Source organism: Oxyura jamaicensis, chromosome 3 (assembly GCF_011077185.1).
Source record: "Oxyura jamaicensis isolate SHBP4307 breed ruddy duck chromosome 3, BPBGC_Ojam_1.0, whole genome shotgun sequence".
Classification (NCBI taxonomy): Eukaryota; Metazoa; Chordata; class Aves; order Anseriformes; family Anatidae; genus Oxyura; species Oxyura jamaicensis.
In genome coordinates this window covers 25,304,993-25,320,054 of record NC_048895.1, presented here as the reverse complement: position 1 = coordinate 25,320,054, position 15,062 = coordinate 25,304,993, and the positions used below count along the sequence as shown (strand labels likewise).

The window sequence follows — 15,062 nt, the reverse complement described above, 5'->3', positions numbered from 1 at the left end:
AAGGAGAGAAAATGCAGCATATGTTCTTTTATAAAAGCTTGCAATTTTAAAGTTAACATAAATTTTCATGGTCCATCTTGAGATATCTGAAACCCTGGGGCTTAGAATACTGAATTTAAGGCAATATGAACTTCTTTGAGCTGCCTCATATCTCAGTTCTTGCTAGCTTCTCTCGGTCACAGGGTTTCTGCTCAGCAGCCCTCAGAAACCCTTTTCTGTGGGGTCTGTTTTCCCCCATGGTGCTGGCTTTCTGGATTTCATCAGCCATCTCATTCAAGTCACTGTTTTTTTCTAAAGCTCTGGCTTTCCGACTCACGCAATTATGTGAAAACACGCATCTTATAAGGGAAAGTTCCTACTCTTCAGAGCTGCCAGAAAAAGCTAGCAATGGAGCCTGCATGTAACCCCAAAGCCTAGTATTCCAGGCCTGAGGAAAACACTGCTATCTTCTTCTATCTTCTTACACTATTGAGGAATTTAGGATTTGAAAGGTTTGGTTCTTGGGTCATGCACCTGAACTCCTGAGGGCAACATTGCTCTCCACGCCCCTTGATTTTCAGCAGGTCTCCCTTGACTCCAGCTTGTTCCTACACCTTCCCAGCTTTTCATCACTTCCTGAGGGCGAAGAAGGATTCTGCAGTAGTATGGGTCCCGCATTTAAAAAAAAAAAAAAAAAAAAAAGGACTTTGATGTTCAGTACTTGCCCTCAAAAACTGGAGCTTTGGCAGGGTTGGCTCCAGCTCAGACACTAATGGCATGTCCTCAGCGTGGCCTGGGCTTTGGCCCAGCAAATGTCACCATGGTGCTTGGTTTCCCCCCTCCCTCGCCTTGGCCTTGCTGCCCTTCTCCTCCCTTGTCCAAAGGCACAGTAGGGACAGAAAGCAGTTCCCTTCTTTCCCCTCCACTCCATTTTTGACTCCCGAATCAGGTGGGTGGTGGTGACTAGGAGGTGTCTCCCAGTCCACACGGCAGAGGTGATGATTGGTTTCCTAGTAGTGTGGGATTTTGTCTCTTGTTTCTACAGCACGACACCCTGTTGAGGCTTTCAGAGCCCCAAAGGCTTTAAGGGCGTTAACAGTTTGCATGGGAAGCAAGTCAGTGCTCAAACCCATGCTCGGACCCAGCTTTAGCATCCAGTGTGAACATATCCACATACAACATATTGTTCTGTGGCCAATGTCTTACGGCAGCATCCAGAAGGTGAACATATGTACCTCCTATCTCTGTGTAAGCTGCCTGGTGAGGGGTTTGCAGCGTGCCCCGCACCTTGGTGCACAGGTGTGTGAGATTTGCATCTGTGGCTGTTGCACACGGGCAGAGCTTTCCAGGGAAGGTGTGCTTTCCAGCTCTTTCCTGTGCCAGTATTGCCGCCACCTGGAGATGAGAGGAATGAAGGGCTCCCAGCCGTTTCCATACCTTCATCCCCCTGCCTTTCCTCAGACACACAGCACCCTCCCCTACTGCAGCTGGACAGGGCAAGCTGGCAGCCCCCCAGCTCCTGTGGTTACCCCACTGAGAGCCCTGCTCTCAGAAGGCCAGGGCCCTTCTGCTCTTGGTAAAAACACCGCTCCCGGCCATGACGGGCGGCTTTGGCTGAGGAACACAACCCCACTCAGTGCTGCACCTTCAGGGAGGAGGCAACTTGCCCTGGGCTTTCCTGTCCTCGTTAGCTCGGAATTTAAGCTGCAGATCCGTGCGAATGAATACACGCTTGTGTGTTTGGCAGAGCTGCGCATGTGAAGGAGAAGGGGTTTTCTGCACGTATTTTATGGCACTGTCTGGGTAGGGAGATGGGAGAGTGAGGGAGTTTCTGCACTGCATGTGCACGTGCACGTTTTCATGTTGTCTGCACGTGCGTGCATGCGTATGTGCATTTCCATATTGTGTCTAATAGGCTCTTTGTTTCTCCAGAGAAGAAGGAAAAGGAAATCCGCATGTAATGAATCCATTTATTTTATGGAGCTCCCCTGGAGAGGGGCAGGGGAGCACAATTTATGCAAAAAAACAGGCAGCTGCTGTTGGGAGGGGGACATCAATCTGGTTTTGATTTTCGTTCATAAGTGGAGGTGGCCACACAAGCCAAGGCCTCGTAAACTCCCTGTAGAGGAGAGTGGCCCGTTGGTGTGAGGCTGTCAGAGCCTATCTGGCCGTTAGTATTGAGTCCCTCTCCTCTGCATCTGACTAATTCCCGCCCTGTTGTTCTGCCTTCCCAGGACGTGTTTCCCCGTGCTGAGGCCTCCCATCAGAAGACAGAGGCAGAGCTGTACTGGGGCGCAGGCTGAAATCTTTGTGTTGAAGGGCAAAATGCCCTTTACAGAGCGCTTGCAGTTCATGTCACAGAGAGCACTGTATACTACAAAAACAACAACAACAGCATGACTTGTAAGCTACAGTTCAGCTCCTCTCTGCCATTTATAAAAACCCAGGGAGGGAGATGGGATGGAAAAATTCCTGGGCTGAAGGAAATGGCCTGGAGACTACACAGCACTTCTCCGTCTTTTTTCCACCCTGCCATTTTGCAAAACTCAATGCATGTCATCTGGACTGCGGGTGCAAAGCAGAGAGCTTCCCAGTGAGAAAAATGTCTCAACGGGGGCAGAGCTCTCAGCAGAATTCTGTTTTATTATCTGATTCTTCATCGGAATGAGTCTGTGGAGTTTATCCATCAGTAGCATGAGAGCAAACTGCCCTCAGCATACTCTAACCCACACTGTGACTGCCCCATATGACAAGGCAACTACACGTGGCTTCCTGGCAACTTCCCCCAGATGCCTGTGCCAGACCAGAGCTCATATGTCAAGAAGAATCTAGCTCAAAATCTCAAAAGCTGTATTCTTCACCATCACCTTGTGCGTGCCCAATAGAGGTAGGCAGGTAAGTGGACAGACAGATGTACCAATTCAGGAAACAGAGAATGAAAACTGGTCTTTTCCAAAAATTGTCCTCACACACTACCAGCAATTGATTACTGGATGAGATAGATTAATAATAATATTAATAAAATTTAATAATTTTGTACTTTTGTTACTCTCTGTAACTCTGATTCCTACAGAGGACCCAGATTCTCAGTTTATAAGACAACTACGTTAAAACATGCTCCCAGCAATACAATCCCTGGCATCATGTTGCTCTTCCATTACCAGACAGTCCGAGCCTCTTACCCCTAGCACGTGAAAGAAAAATAATAATAATAATAATAATAATATAAAAATACCTGCCTTGAAAGTATAAAGGCCAAGTATGCACTGATGTGAAATGCTGACCTTAAAGAAGCTGCCAGAATGAATGTTGGTTTCTGATACCAGTGGGATCAGAGCCTCTTCCTGAAGCCTAATGTGGTAGGTCAACTGCCCCATCAGTTTTTAGGCCAAGAGAAAGAACTGCTTTTACAGGTCAGGCTGGAAAAAGCTCCTGTCATAGAGTCTGATGTGTGGAGTACTAGGTCACAGAGATTCTCCCAGCAGAAGCTTTCAAGGATCCATCCAAAACCAATTTTGTTTTGAAATAGATACAATCACATACTAACTCTCAGAACTACTGGCCTTAAAAGGCCTCGAATGTATAGTAAAGTGCCATCACCTACACTTGCTCTTTGAGAACCCTCAGTTCAATGATTGTACTCCATTTGAGAGACAAAACTGAGAACCAATGACCAAAACACTGTCCAAGTCGAGTGAGGAGCAAAGTAAACAGATCACCTTAATGCTCTCATGTTTTACATTTTCTTTCCTTGCATATAAACGTGGGTATCTTTGGAAGCATGGCAAATGATACCTGGAATTCATGAAATGTTGAAGTGATTTGCATCTCCATCTCATGCATGTTTTCACCTCCATTTATCAAGTGAATGTTTCAATTCATACACTGGGGACCAAGCATCGTATGAAATCTTGGTTGAATGGTGCTGCATCTATCAGAGTTTGCCACTGATCCCCTCGGCTACAGCCCATGCAATTGTTAATTTTAATGTGTTCATCTTCATACAGACCTACAGGGAAGAGAGGCACAATTACACCGCAGTTACGGCTAAGTCCCTGAGGCACTCAAAGACTACGGTTTGTCCCACACTGCAAACCTCATCCAGCCAAAGAAGGCTGCTCATGTACCTGTGCCAGCAAAAACCCTCATGCAGATGCATTTAAACTGATGCAACACTATAATGTCTTCATGGTTGTCACTGGGTAAACAAGAGAAGAGCCCAAGGCTGGGAAGAGAGCAGGCAGAAAGAGGTGCCCAAACCCGCAGAAAGACTTCTAGTCATGCAGACCAGATTCCCACTAGGTGGCTCTGCCAATGTAGCAATGCTCTTGATCATTTTGTAATTACTCTAAGCTATTATTTCTCAAGTACAACCACGCAGACCACATGCAGGTACTCCGTACTTCACAAGCAGTCAGCATGCAAAAGCTTGTTCTTGCTATTCTGTTAGAGATTGACTTTTGCTTCTAAAAATTTGTAATTTGATCAGTCACAAGAAAAGCATGTTGGAAAAAGCACTTCATGGCTTACCAAGGTCATGCAAGAAGTCTGGGGCAAAGTACAAAATTGAACCCAGGTGTCCTGCATCCTCAGCTAGTCGCCTAAAAACATGGATCAGATCCTGAATTAGAAGCAGGACAGCCTGGAAGCATCCCAAGAAAATCCATGCCATCATCAAGATGTAACAACTCAGAAAGAAGGAAGCAAAATAATCCTGGGAGAAAAGGTGAGCTGCTTTGATGGATGCACACATAGCAGGGGATGCTCTCCTACGCTGCTGCACAGCTACAGACATGGCATGCAGAACATGCCACAACACAGAACTACGTACATTAGCACGTCATGCTATGATACGGCTCTTCTGCAAATATACAGCTCTGAGGCCAAGGAGAGGAAATAGTTTTCCGATGTATATCTGAAGATCAAAGAAGCCTTCATGCAATTGGGGTGAGGGCTGTACAGTGGACTTAGCAGCACAGAAGGCTCCAACCTGGCCTAGGGGCACCCACAAAGGACATGGCAAACTCTGCTACTCCTTATGCAAAAGCTACAGGACCATTGCTGCTTGTTTGGAAATGGTCTGAGTATACGAGGAAAGTTGTGAAGAACTTCAAGAGCCTTGTCCAGTTCAACTGGTCAAGAACAAAGTCCCTTATAGCAGCCAATAACTCAGCATGGCTCCTACTCCTTCATCCAGGAGGTGATTTCCATCCAAAACTGCTCCCCAGGAATTACACCTTTTCAGCCAGCTCTCTATATTTCCTACTGGCTTGGCCTAGTGAAAATGACTCCTAATCAAGACTGGCTCAGTAAAGTTCCTACTGGATCAGAACTGACCTCAGCTGGCTTCTGTCATTTCCAAAAAGCTTCTGCTGTTTTGGCTGACTGTCCAAGCTCCAGGAAAACTGCATGTCAGCCCTGCACAGGCAGAGTGTTTCCAGAAAACAGAGGAGACGAGAAAAGGCAACAGGAGACAACATGGTCAGTTTGCCTGAAGGAAAATGTTTGCAGCGATCCCTACTCTAGGACTACTGACCCCAAAGAGGACACCAAGACAGACATCCTGGGCAGACTGACATCCCAGGTCTCGGTGACACAAACATCCCCAGCCCCTTGGCCACGTTCTTTCTAGCTCTTCTTGACTGCTGCACGTCTGGACAACAGCAAAACTTCACTTTGCAGCCACTTGCAGAGAGAATTGTCCTTACAAAGAGCTATTTCTCTTGCAAGGAGCCAATAATACTGTCCCAAGGAGGACACTCACAAGCACCCTGTACTTTGGAGATGAGCCCAGCAGCCCGTACAGAATCACATGCACTTTCCTCACCCCTCTCAAGCCCTTAGCAGAACAGGGATTCAAAGCGATCGCTTTGATTAAACGTTTACGGCCACTTAAGCATCTGACTGCCGTGCAGGGCCCACCTGGCAAGGCAGGCACACCTCCCCCAGACCCACGCCGGGGCCACAACGCTTGCAGGCTGTGTGGGCTGCTCTGCTCCGGGGCCGACGAGCCCGCCGCGTTCCCCTCCAGCTGCCTTGTCGGCAGCGTCATGCTGACAGGTTCAAGCCGTGCAGAGAGGGTTGTTTTTATAACCTGCTCTCTTTTAACAAAACTTTCCCAAGCTTATTCCTCTCCACTATAGGCAAGATCACCTGCTGCTCGGGGGGATTCGGATTCTTAAAGGGAAATTGCAGAAAAGCAGATTGACGCATAGTGGCGTCCAAGGAAGAATAAAACATCTTAGCAATAACCGGTTGCTCCAAATGCTGAGCTCTGCCAACATCCCTCATTCCTGACTGGCGGCTACCCTCCTTTCTACACTGTTCTGGATCCACCATAACAAGCTCTGGAGATGCTCCTCATATTGACCTGTATTCCAGCCTGGGACCACGACATATTGCCCAGCAGCTGACTTTGAGCTCTGATCGATAACCTACAATGCCACAACGCCACGCTGGTCTCCCCGTAAGTTAATCACAGCTCAGCTCTGTGATTCTCAATAATATTGATAAGCACACACATAGGATGGTTGAGATTGGAAAGGACCTCTGGAGGTCATCTGGTCCAACCCTCCTGCTCAAGAAGGGCCACCTAGAGCCAGTTAACAAGGCTTCCCCCTGAGCCTTCTCTTCTCTAGGCTGACCAGTCCCAGCTGTCTCAGCCTTTCCCCATACGAGACATGCTCCAGACCCTTCACCATCTTCACGTGAAGGACTCTCTCCGGTATGCCCATGTCTCCCTTGAAAAAAAAAAAAAAAATCTCTGGATTTTTTAACTGAGCTGTCAGCAGTAATGCTCTTTTCTTAAAGAAATAAATTAGAGTACTTTAAGATGACTGGGCAAATGAGTTTTCTCCCAAGCACGCATTATCTTTTAGCGTTCTACAGGGAACTTAATTTGCCATTGCGCTGCCTTTTCAGTAAGCTTAGCTGGGTCTCTCTGAACTTCCTCACAGTCATCTCCAGTCCTGACCAACCTAAATTTGGCCAGTGCTCACATGCTAATATTTAAAGCCCCTGCAGAGCAAATGAAAAAAACATGCTATAACAGGATTCTAAACAATGCCATTTGGTTTTGGTCTTAAAATTTTTGTATTGAATTTCATGCTCTTCAATCCACACCCCTGGAGACCAAAGGCCCTTTCTTACCCAAAAGGAACTGAACAGGCAAGATGAGAACAAGTTTCTTCACAGTATGCTGGAGGATCAGCTTCTACGTTCCCCAGCGAGTTTAGGCTCTGAGGAATATTTAGTCCATGACTTCTTTGATTAACCTATCAATGAGAGCAATGAAAGTCCGATGCCTTTTTGAGGCAGGGCTACTCTCGCCCACCAGGAGCTGGACTACAAAAAAACAACTTATTTCACACATGTGCTGCCAAAGAGCTGTCAAATGGGAACAGCTTATTGTGAAATGTTTTTGTCATGAGAATGAATATTCACTCAAGAACAAAACAAAACCTATCAACCTCTCTGACTTTAAAAACAAAAAGCCCTCTGGCCAAGAGCTTCAAAGTTGTTCACCACCCTCAGCTGGCTTGTGATCCAGGATCCAGCACAGTTCAAGAGCCACTGCCCAGTAGGGCAGGGAATGAGATCCCAAACAGGTGTGGACCAGGTGTGAAAAAGTAGAAGGTTAACACACCCCATCCATCACCGGACAGCACATCTGTAAAAACGGAAATAAATATTAACTCAAGTCAAAATCTTGTCTGGAGATGAGCAGGACTCTCCCCAGTGGCAGCTAAAGAATATCATGTGGTGAGGACTGCAGCTGAGCTGATTTACTGCTAAACTGTGCTTGTATGGCTGCAAGAGGCTCTCGTTCCCTCGCTGCTGAATTGCTTCTCCTCTATACAAGAGACAAAGAGTCCTAGTGCTCTTCTGAGTATCTCTCTGGTCCATTTTTCCAGTTGCAAAGCAAATGGTTTGAAGTTTCATTGTCTTGCCAGACTCATAAAAAGAAACTATCAAATGCTAGCCAAATTGTGAAGAACAGCATGTTTTATGAAAACCCAATTAAACTCTGGCCATCGGTATCTCACTTTCATCTCTGCCGAGCACAGTCTCCGCTTTCTTCTTGTATGCCAAGCTCATATTCTTCTCTGATTCACTCCGTGAGATTACAGTTAACAGTTTCATTTTGTTTGCCTGTTTGGGGGGGGAAAGAAGGCAGAGTCCTTCTTGTTTATATACTAGATCTGCAGGGTACCAGAAACAAGTATCTTTGGGGTCAGGAAAGGAGTTTGCTTCCATGCCTCAGATATCAAAATGGGAATTGTTTGTCGTTATTACTCATGCACACACTGAATGCCATTCCCAGAAAGAACTGACAGAAATAAAACGAAAATGCAGTGAAAAGAGAAGTGCTGCCTGGTGATGCACTTTGGAAAACCTCCTCAGCAGAACAGCTCTTTGAGCTGCACGACGTGGCAGAGGCCTGGAGTCCCTACAGTCCCAAGTACCAGGAGAAGGGGCAAATGTCAGAAAAGTATTCCCATTCCCTTCCTTCCCCAAGACAAATTCCTTTTTCCTTGTCTCTAAACAGATAGGCATCCGGCTGACTCTGATTCATTTCAGGAAGCCCAAATAAATGCTAGAGCGTATCGTGTTTTCACCTGACTGGCAAAGAGGCCAATTTTTACTTCCCACCAGCCTCCAAGCCTCTTCCAGGTCACTGATTAATGAAAGCAAAGAACTCCCTGAATACTGCTTGAAGTGAGGACAACTAAAAAAACAATGCAACCAAATGCAAAGCAGAAGTCACGTACAATTAGGGATGAAGTAAAGCTGGTTTTAATAGATCGTCAACTATCACCTGAAACTCCACTTCAGCCCATCTGATCTTTTTTCCAACATACCAGTCCAGGAAACAAGCTTGCTGATGATTTAAACAAACAAACAAGCAATGTCCTACTGCCTTCTGTCATTATCACCCTTCTGTTGTCCTTTTCTGTCTTCTATTTAGAAGACTCCGTAATAAGACCGTCTTATATTGTCTGCTACTCACTGTAGTCCGGGTACAAGTTATAAAAATGCAGTGGAAAGGGCAGTCCCTGCTTTTATTTGTCATGATATTTGAGGCTTTCAGTGCTGAACAATATCAGGAAAAAAAAAATAGAGCAAAATACATTCTCTTCAGGTTTGCAAAATGCAAAGATAGATCGAGGTTTGGGTAACAGGGTTCTGTTGATGAGACCAATCTGTCAGGACTCAGGGTATTAGCAAATATAGGTAGAAAGGTGTGTATAAGAAGCGCCACATTCTGAACTTTTTACCAGCTGGAAAACAGCAGCATGACAAAGAAATACCAGTCTGAGAGCTACATCAACAGCAGAGCTGCCTAAGTGAGCGCTATTCTCAGAAATACTCAGAGGAGTTACATGACTGAAAGCCTCCAGAAGTGAAGGGCTTTGAGGCAAATCCAGCTGATATATTTGTTATATGGTGCCAGCATAATTTCCCCTAATGTCTAGAGAAAGGGGGAAGCATGAAAAGGGTCAGTTGGGAACGTATGTGCATGTGGGGGAGGGGGGCAAAGAAAAGGCAAAACTAGCTGAGAACAGGCTCCATCTAAATTGCATACAGACCTCACACAAAGCACAGAGAATTGGTCAGTAGATTGAAGCCATCTGGCTGGAGGAGCCATAAGAGGAAAACCCTGCTGGAGATCTCTCCATCACGTCCCATCATGGTCCAACATCAGAGCACAACATGGGCTTCCCCCACTCCAAACTCACGGAGCTGAAAACAGGGAGAAGAGCAAGGAGAGGACTGCAAAGTTTGTCATTCTGACAGAGCCTCTACTCTCCTCGCAAAGTATAGATCCAGCTGGCACTCTCCGCTGCAAACAATTTCAGTTTTGACTCTATGCCTTGTTACAAACCTCCCATTTCGATGCCAGCCTAGGTGTTTGGCTCCTGGCTGCAATGGTTTGCAGAGCCTGCCCTGCACCCTGGTAGCTCCATGTCAATCTTGACCAGAGCGATGAGCTTGAGGATCCTCCTGTGCTCAGAGACTGGGAACAGGAAGCTTACACATGTCCGCACTAAATACCCAACGTAGCAGCTTCTGCAGTGATACATCAGTTTGACAAATGGAAGGTTTGGGCTTTGCCCCAAGGCTTCTCTGGTAAACTTCAGGCTTTGGTGGCAATGAGAGAGAAACTGAGCCGAGGTTATACGTGCTGCAGCCAACAGCACAAAACGCTGATTCAGACAGCTGGCTTCAGGTTTTTGAGACTCCCCAGTGGAAGACCACCCCAGGGCTGTCTTCATGCAAATGAACCAGAGAAATCCTAGTCTCCTTCTGCTTGTCTTCGCCATTTAGAAGCACGTCTGTTGTTGAAGTCAATCTGAGCATTTGTTACAATTCAGCCTCGAAATGTCTGAAAACACAGCCGTTGTCTCATGGCCCAGATACACCTTCTGACTTCATTTAATGCAAATTAACACTGTTGTGTTTCAGCACACTGGTATCTGAGCATTCAACGTTGCAGTGCTCTTAATGCCGACCGCGGCTTACAAAGTCAATGTTTACCATTGTTTGTTTTTCTGAAGTCCCTCCTTCACCTGGCTTGAAAAATAAATAAATAAATAAATAAGACACAACATCTGGAAAAATTAAATCTTTGGATATTTGCCGGTCTGATTGCCATGGTGTTGTTGCAGAGCTTTTCTTCCCTATGTTTCTCCCATGCAGATTAATTGCCAATCCATATTAATTGCCAGAGATCAAATCTCAGTGCAAGGGGTTCAGTTGTTTTCCGTCATTTAGACTTGCCCATATGGAACACTCCCAAAATGTCAAAAGCTATTCATAGTTTTTTTAAAACACTGAAAATCTTAGAACTTATCATTTCTGTATCAAAAGTGAATTTCAGTGAACCTAAACTTTTTTCCTCTAATAAATGTCATCACTGAGGTATTTCAGCTGGTGTCAGCAATGTCACATGAGAACAGTAGCATCTAAAATATATAAGGAGAGAGGCAGGGGAAGGAGAAACAGCACTGAAGAGTTATTGAAAAAGGAAGTTGGGTTATTTTTCCCACTGGATTTTTCTTGTTTACACTTAGCTTGAAATCTTGGAAGGAAAAGTAATGAAATTATTACTTGGTTATTTTGCTTCGAAAAATAACCGTATCCACCGGGAAGAGAAGAAAACCTCAAAAACACAAGCAAGTTATTTCCAAGCGAGTTGCTCATTCTCCTGCCAGTGCCATCTCCTTGCCCTATACCCCCGCTCTCTTTGTATCTTTTCCTTCCTACCATCTCCAGCCACCCTTTCATCCCTCTCCACACTTCAAGTTATTGAATTCTGTCCCAAGATCATTCCCTTCCACCTTCTCAAGTCCGTTTCACAAGCTGGTTGTCACTACATGGACAAAGGCATTTGGGGTTAGGTGGTGGTGTGTGGAACGGGCGGGCCTTTCGTGCTGACAAGGATTTGGCTACCCTCCACCAGGACACTCGATTCACATAAATGAGACGAACCCTGCCGTAGTTCCTGAGCCCTAACAGGCTCGTGACACTGGACAATCTTCGGAGAGGTCTCTGTATCGCAGTGGCTCTGAATGGTTGAGCATGATGAATTGCACTTCTGGTGCAAAGTGTCAGATATTCCCTTCTTTCATTCAGGATTAAGGGGGGGTTGTCACTTCTGTTGGTGTTGGTGGTTTTGGTTTGTTTGTTTTACAATCAGTAGTTTTAATTATTATTATTTTTTTTAATCTGACTATAAAATGTTACTGTAATGCACTCTAAGTATGGACTACCAGACAGGACAAACCTGCGACTCTTTCTCCTTACAGCTGAGTGGCTCCAGAGCAGTTCTGAGGATTTGTGGCACTTGTTAAACACACATGGGCAACATGTCGTTTTGAAGGGCTTGCTGAACTTCCTTACAGAAAATCCTGGATGAGCCGTTGTTGGACTTGAACACATTTCTTCTGCTTTTGATCACCGAACATCAAATCACATGCTATAACAAAAATTCTAGACATTTTGCAACATATGCCTCACCAGATTCGGAAGGTTTCCTAATTTTTCAAGAAGGAGGAAGGGAGGCAGGCTGTTGGATGCAAAGTGAACGCTGACCTGCAGTGACCCCTTCTGGAAAGCACCAAAAACGTACCACTGGAAACCTGCACAGCTCTGGGGGGTGCGTGTGGGAACTACATGACCTACTAGCTTTTTCCATCTCGATTTCTATGATTTTTTATCATATTGCCTTGGAACAGCCTCAGCCTTCACAAGATATTTGCACGGGTAAAGCTCTGGAGCAGATATACATGTCATCTATTAGCATCCAACAGACCAAAAAAATGCCCAACGGACCAGAAAAGTTTATTTGTTGTTGGAAGCAGAAAGAGGTAATATGTTATATTAAATAAGAAAAATAGCAAAACATATTCCATTTTTTCAAACAAGACCAAAGAGCAGAACAAAAATTAGTCTGAAAAGAAAAATGGTGCCTTACAGAACATCTACAACATCTAATCCAAAAGCAGTTCAAACAAGGGAATACCATTTCTTTGAAAACAGTGCCATAAAATCTTTGGAGGCCATAAGCAATTAGGACGTAAGTTTCTCATCCAAAATATGGTATTTCTTTGCTTCTGACCAGCTCCACGCTTGTGAGCACAGGTTTAATTTTAACTCAAAAGGAAAAGCATTCATTTTTCAATGGTCAGTGACATCCCATTGTGTTCCTCGGAAACGTCCACTTCTATCTAAACTCAACCACATTCTGTAGTGTCAACAAAATACAGACCGCGGCTGAAATGACTTACAGAAAGAAAGTCACTTTTCCCTTTCATATGCTGACATAACATTCACAACTCTGTTTCTTTTACCCCAAAATACAACGGCTTGATGAAATAAACACATTTAATATTATCTGTAGGAAATTAGAAATATGTCAAATTTCCAAACTTGGAAAGAGATGAGGGGCTTCAACCCAAGTTGGTACAAACTTTGTTTATCTCCTTGGGACTCAATGGTCTGCATTGCTGATAGCTGTAGAAAATACTCTGAAGGCAAAGAAAATATCCTGGGGAAAGAGAGGATCCACTCTACCCAGAGACTCCAATTCTTTATGAAAGCAACTAATTTCCTTCTTTGTGGTAAATCATGTGTCACTAATTCATTTAGAGACAGCCTTTGTTTGAGGGTGAGACGAGCAAGAGTTCTTACTGTTATCTGACCTATCACCGTGTTGGTAGCCTCTGTCAGACCAAAAACCACAATACTCCTTAAACGTCAATACTGAAAAGTCAAATGACATGGAGAAACGTTTGAACAGCACCCATCCTTGCCTGTCTCTCTATCTTTACCACGCTGAACCAGCACTGTGCTTACTGTCAGTTCTGTCCCATTGAAATGGTCAGCCCTTTAGTTTTCCCCATCACATGAGACAAGCAGAGGAAATTGAGTTTAATTTAAACCTTTGAATAAACTCTCCTGCCAGGTTGTCGCAACCAAACTTCTTCCACTAGGATAAAATTCTCTATTTAAAGAAAAAAAAAAAAAAATCACAAAAATGTGACATTGCTACACCACTGTGTCTAGCAATGTTCCTTTTCCTCATAAGGAAGTTATTCCCAGACTGGATGGCAGTAAATATTTTGTTTGGCTCTTGTTTCTAAACTTGTGGACAAGCTGAAGATCACCCTGCTTCTAGGGATCATTATATAGCATAATCCAGCAAGAAACGAAGAGGTCTCTTCTGGCTAGCGTTCTTACTCAATTTGTTCTCTGAATAACTGGGATGGCCCTGTCTTCATTGCTTGGCATACAGCACAGGAGTCTGGACAGAAGCCCTCCCTTCATTCCCACTTCTTCAAAAAGTCTCAGAGTTGAATGCTTAGAACTGCCATAGAAAGATTTGCATTAATTTTCTGGTCTGGTCTCCCACTCTACAATCTAATGGGATGGTATCACCTGGAGATCCTGTCCAGTTTTATCAAGGACTACAAAAAAATAAAGCATAGTCCCACTGCCCCAGATGGGCATGCATTTTCAAACTGGACTGTAACAAGAAGCAAGCGTAACAAGAGGAAGGAGGCAGGACAGGAAACGTCTTGAGATAGTAAAATCACATTTTATTTTACGTTATGTTAAATTTTACCTTTGTCACAATTTATATTTTACATGACATTTTAGCTAGAAACTCAGAAAAATGTAGAGTATCTTGCTTGAACACCACTGACCACTGATAGAAGCTTATGCATGAATAACCACCAACATGCAACTCCCAAACAATTGTCTCTCACTCCATTAGTTTAGATTTTTGAGAGGGAGACATTGAGCTATTGGTTACAGATCATCTCAACCTCAGCTACACCAGGAAGACACAACTCTTCACAAAGACACAGTATTACCATCTAAAAGGAGTGCTAACTGGTTTGCTGCTATCTAAAGTCAGAGCTATTTCATGCACCCCCTCAACTGGCAGCAAAGGACTACCTTCCATCAAAAGAAGGTGGAAGAAGCTAAGAGATGGACACAAGCTAAGAAAGATGATGGGGATGGTACTTTCTCAGCAGGCTACAAGCTGCCCAAGATCTGCCAAATGCAAGCAAAACTCATCCAAAAATGGAAAGCATCTAAACTGGGCTGACTTGTAGCAAAAGTAAGTTTGCAGCCTGACAACGTGCTGCTTCAAATATTCACCAGCTGAGTAACACAAACCAGTGCAAGAATATGCACCAACCCCAGCATTCCTGGCAGATGCTGATGGGAAATACGCAGATTTGACACAAGCCCCTTCCTCACACCTTGTAGCTGGCTTGAAGCACCCCTGAAGCCACCTTTGGGCCCATCCAAACAGAAGAGCCTCGCCACCACACAACTAAGCTAAACCAGCCCTTGTCCTTCCTCTCAGTGGAGAGACAGAAGAGACTCAGGAGCTGTGGTAGGAGCGTAGCTCAGGCCTCAGTAACACGGTGCCAACGCTAACTCTAGGTTCACCTCCATCTCGAGGTGGGAAAAGAAAAAAAAAAAAAAAAAAAAAAAAAAACACCCCAAAAATTTTCCCCCCCCCCCCCCCTCAGGTGACAGGGGCGGGACCAGCCGCGCCTCAA

General features: G+C 44.8%; 1 protein-coding gene across 1 annotated transcript in view; it reads right to left on the bottom strand.

Moving 5' to 3' along the window:
• Positions 1–3,105: 3,105 nt before the first annotated feature.
• RSPH9 (radial spoke head component 9) overlaps positions 3,106–15,062 on the bottom strand; it is a 54,039-nt gene continuing 42,082 nt past the window's right edge. Inside the window, exon 6 of the mRNA XM_035321742.1 lies at positions 3,106–3,170. Coding sequence (XP_035177633.1) covers positions 3,121–3,170 — 50 coding nt within the window. The 3' untranslated portion in view covers positions 3,106–3,120. The remainder of the gene's footprint in view (positions 3,171–15,062) is intronic.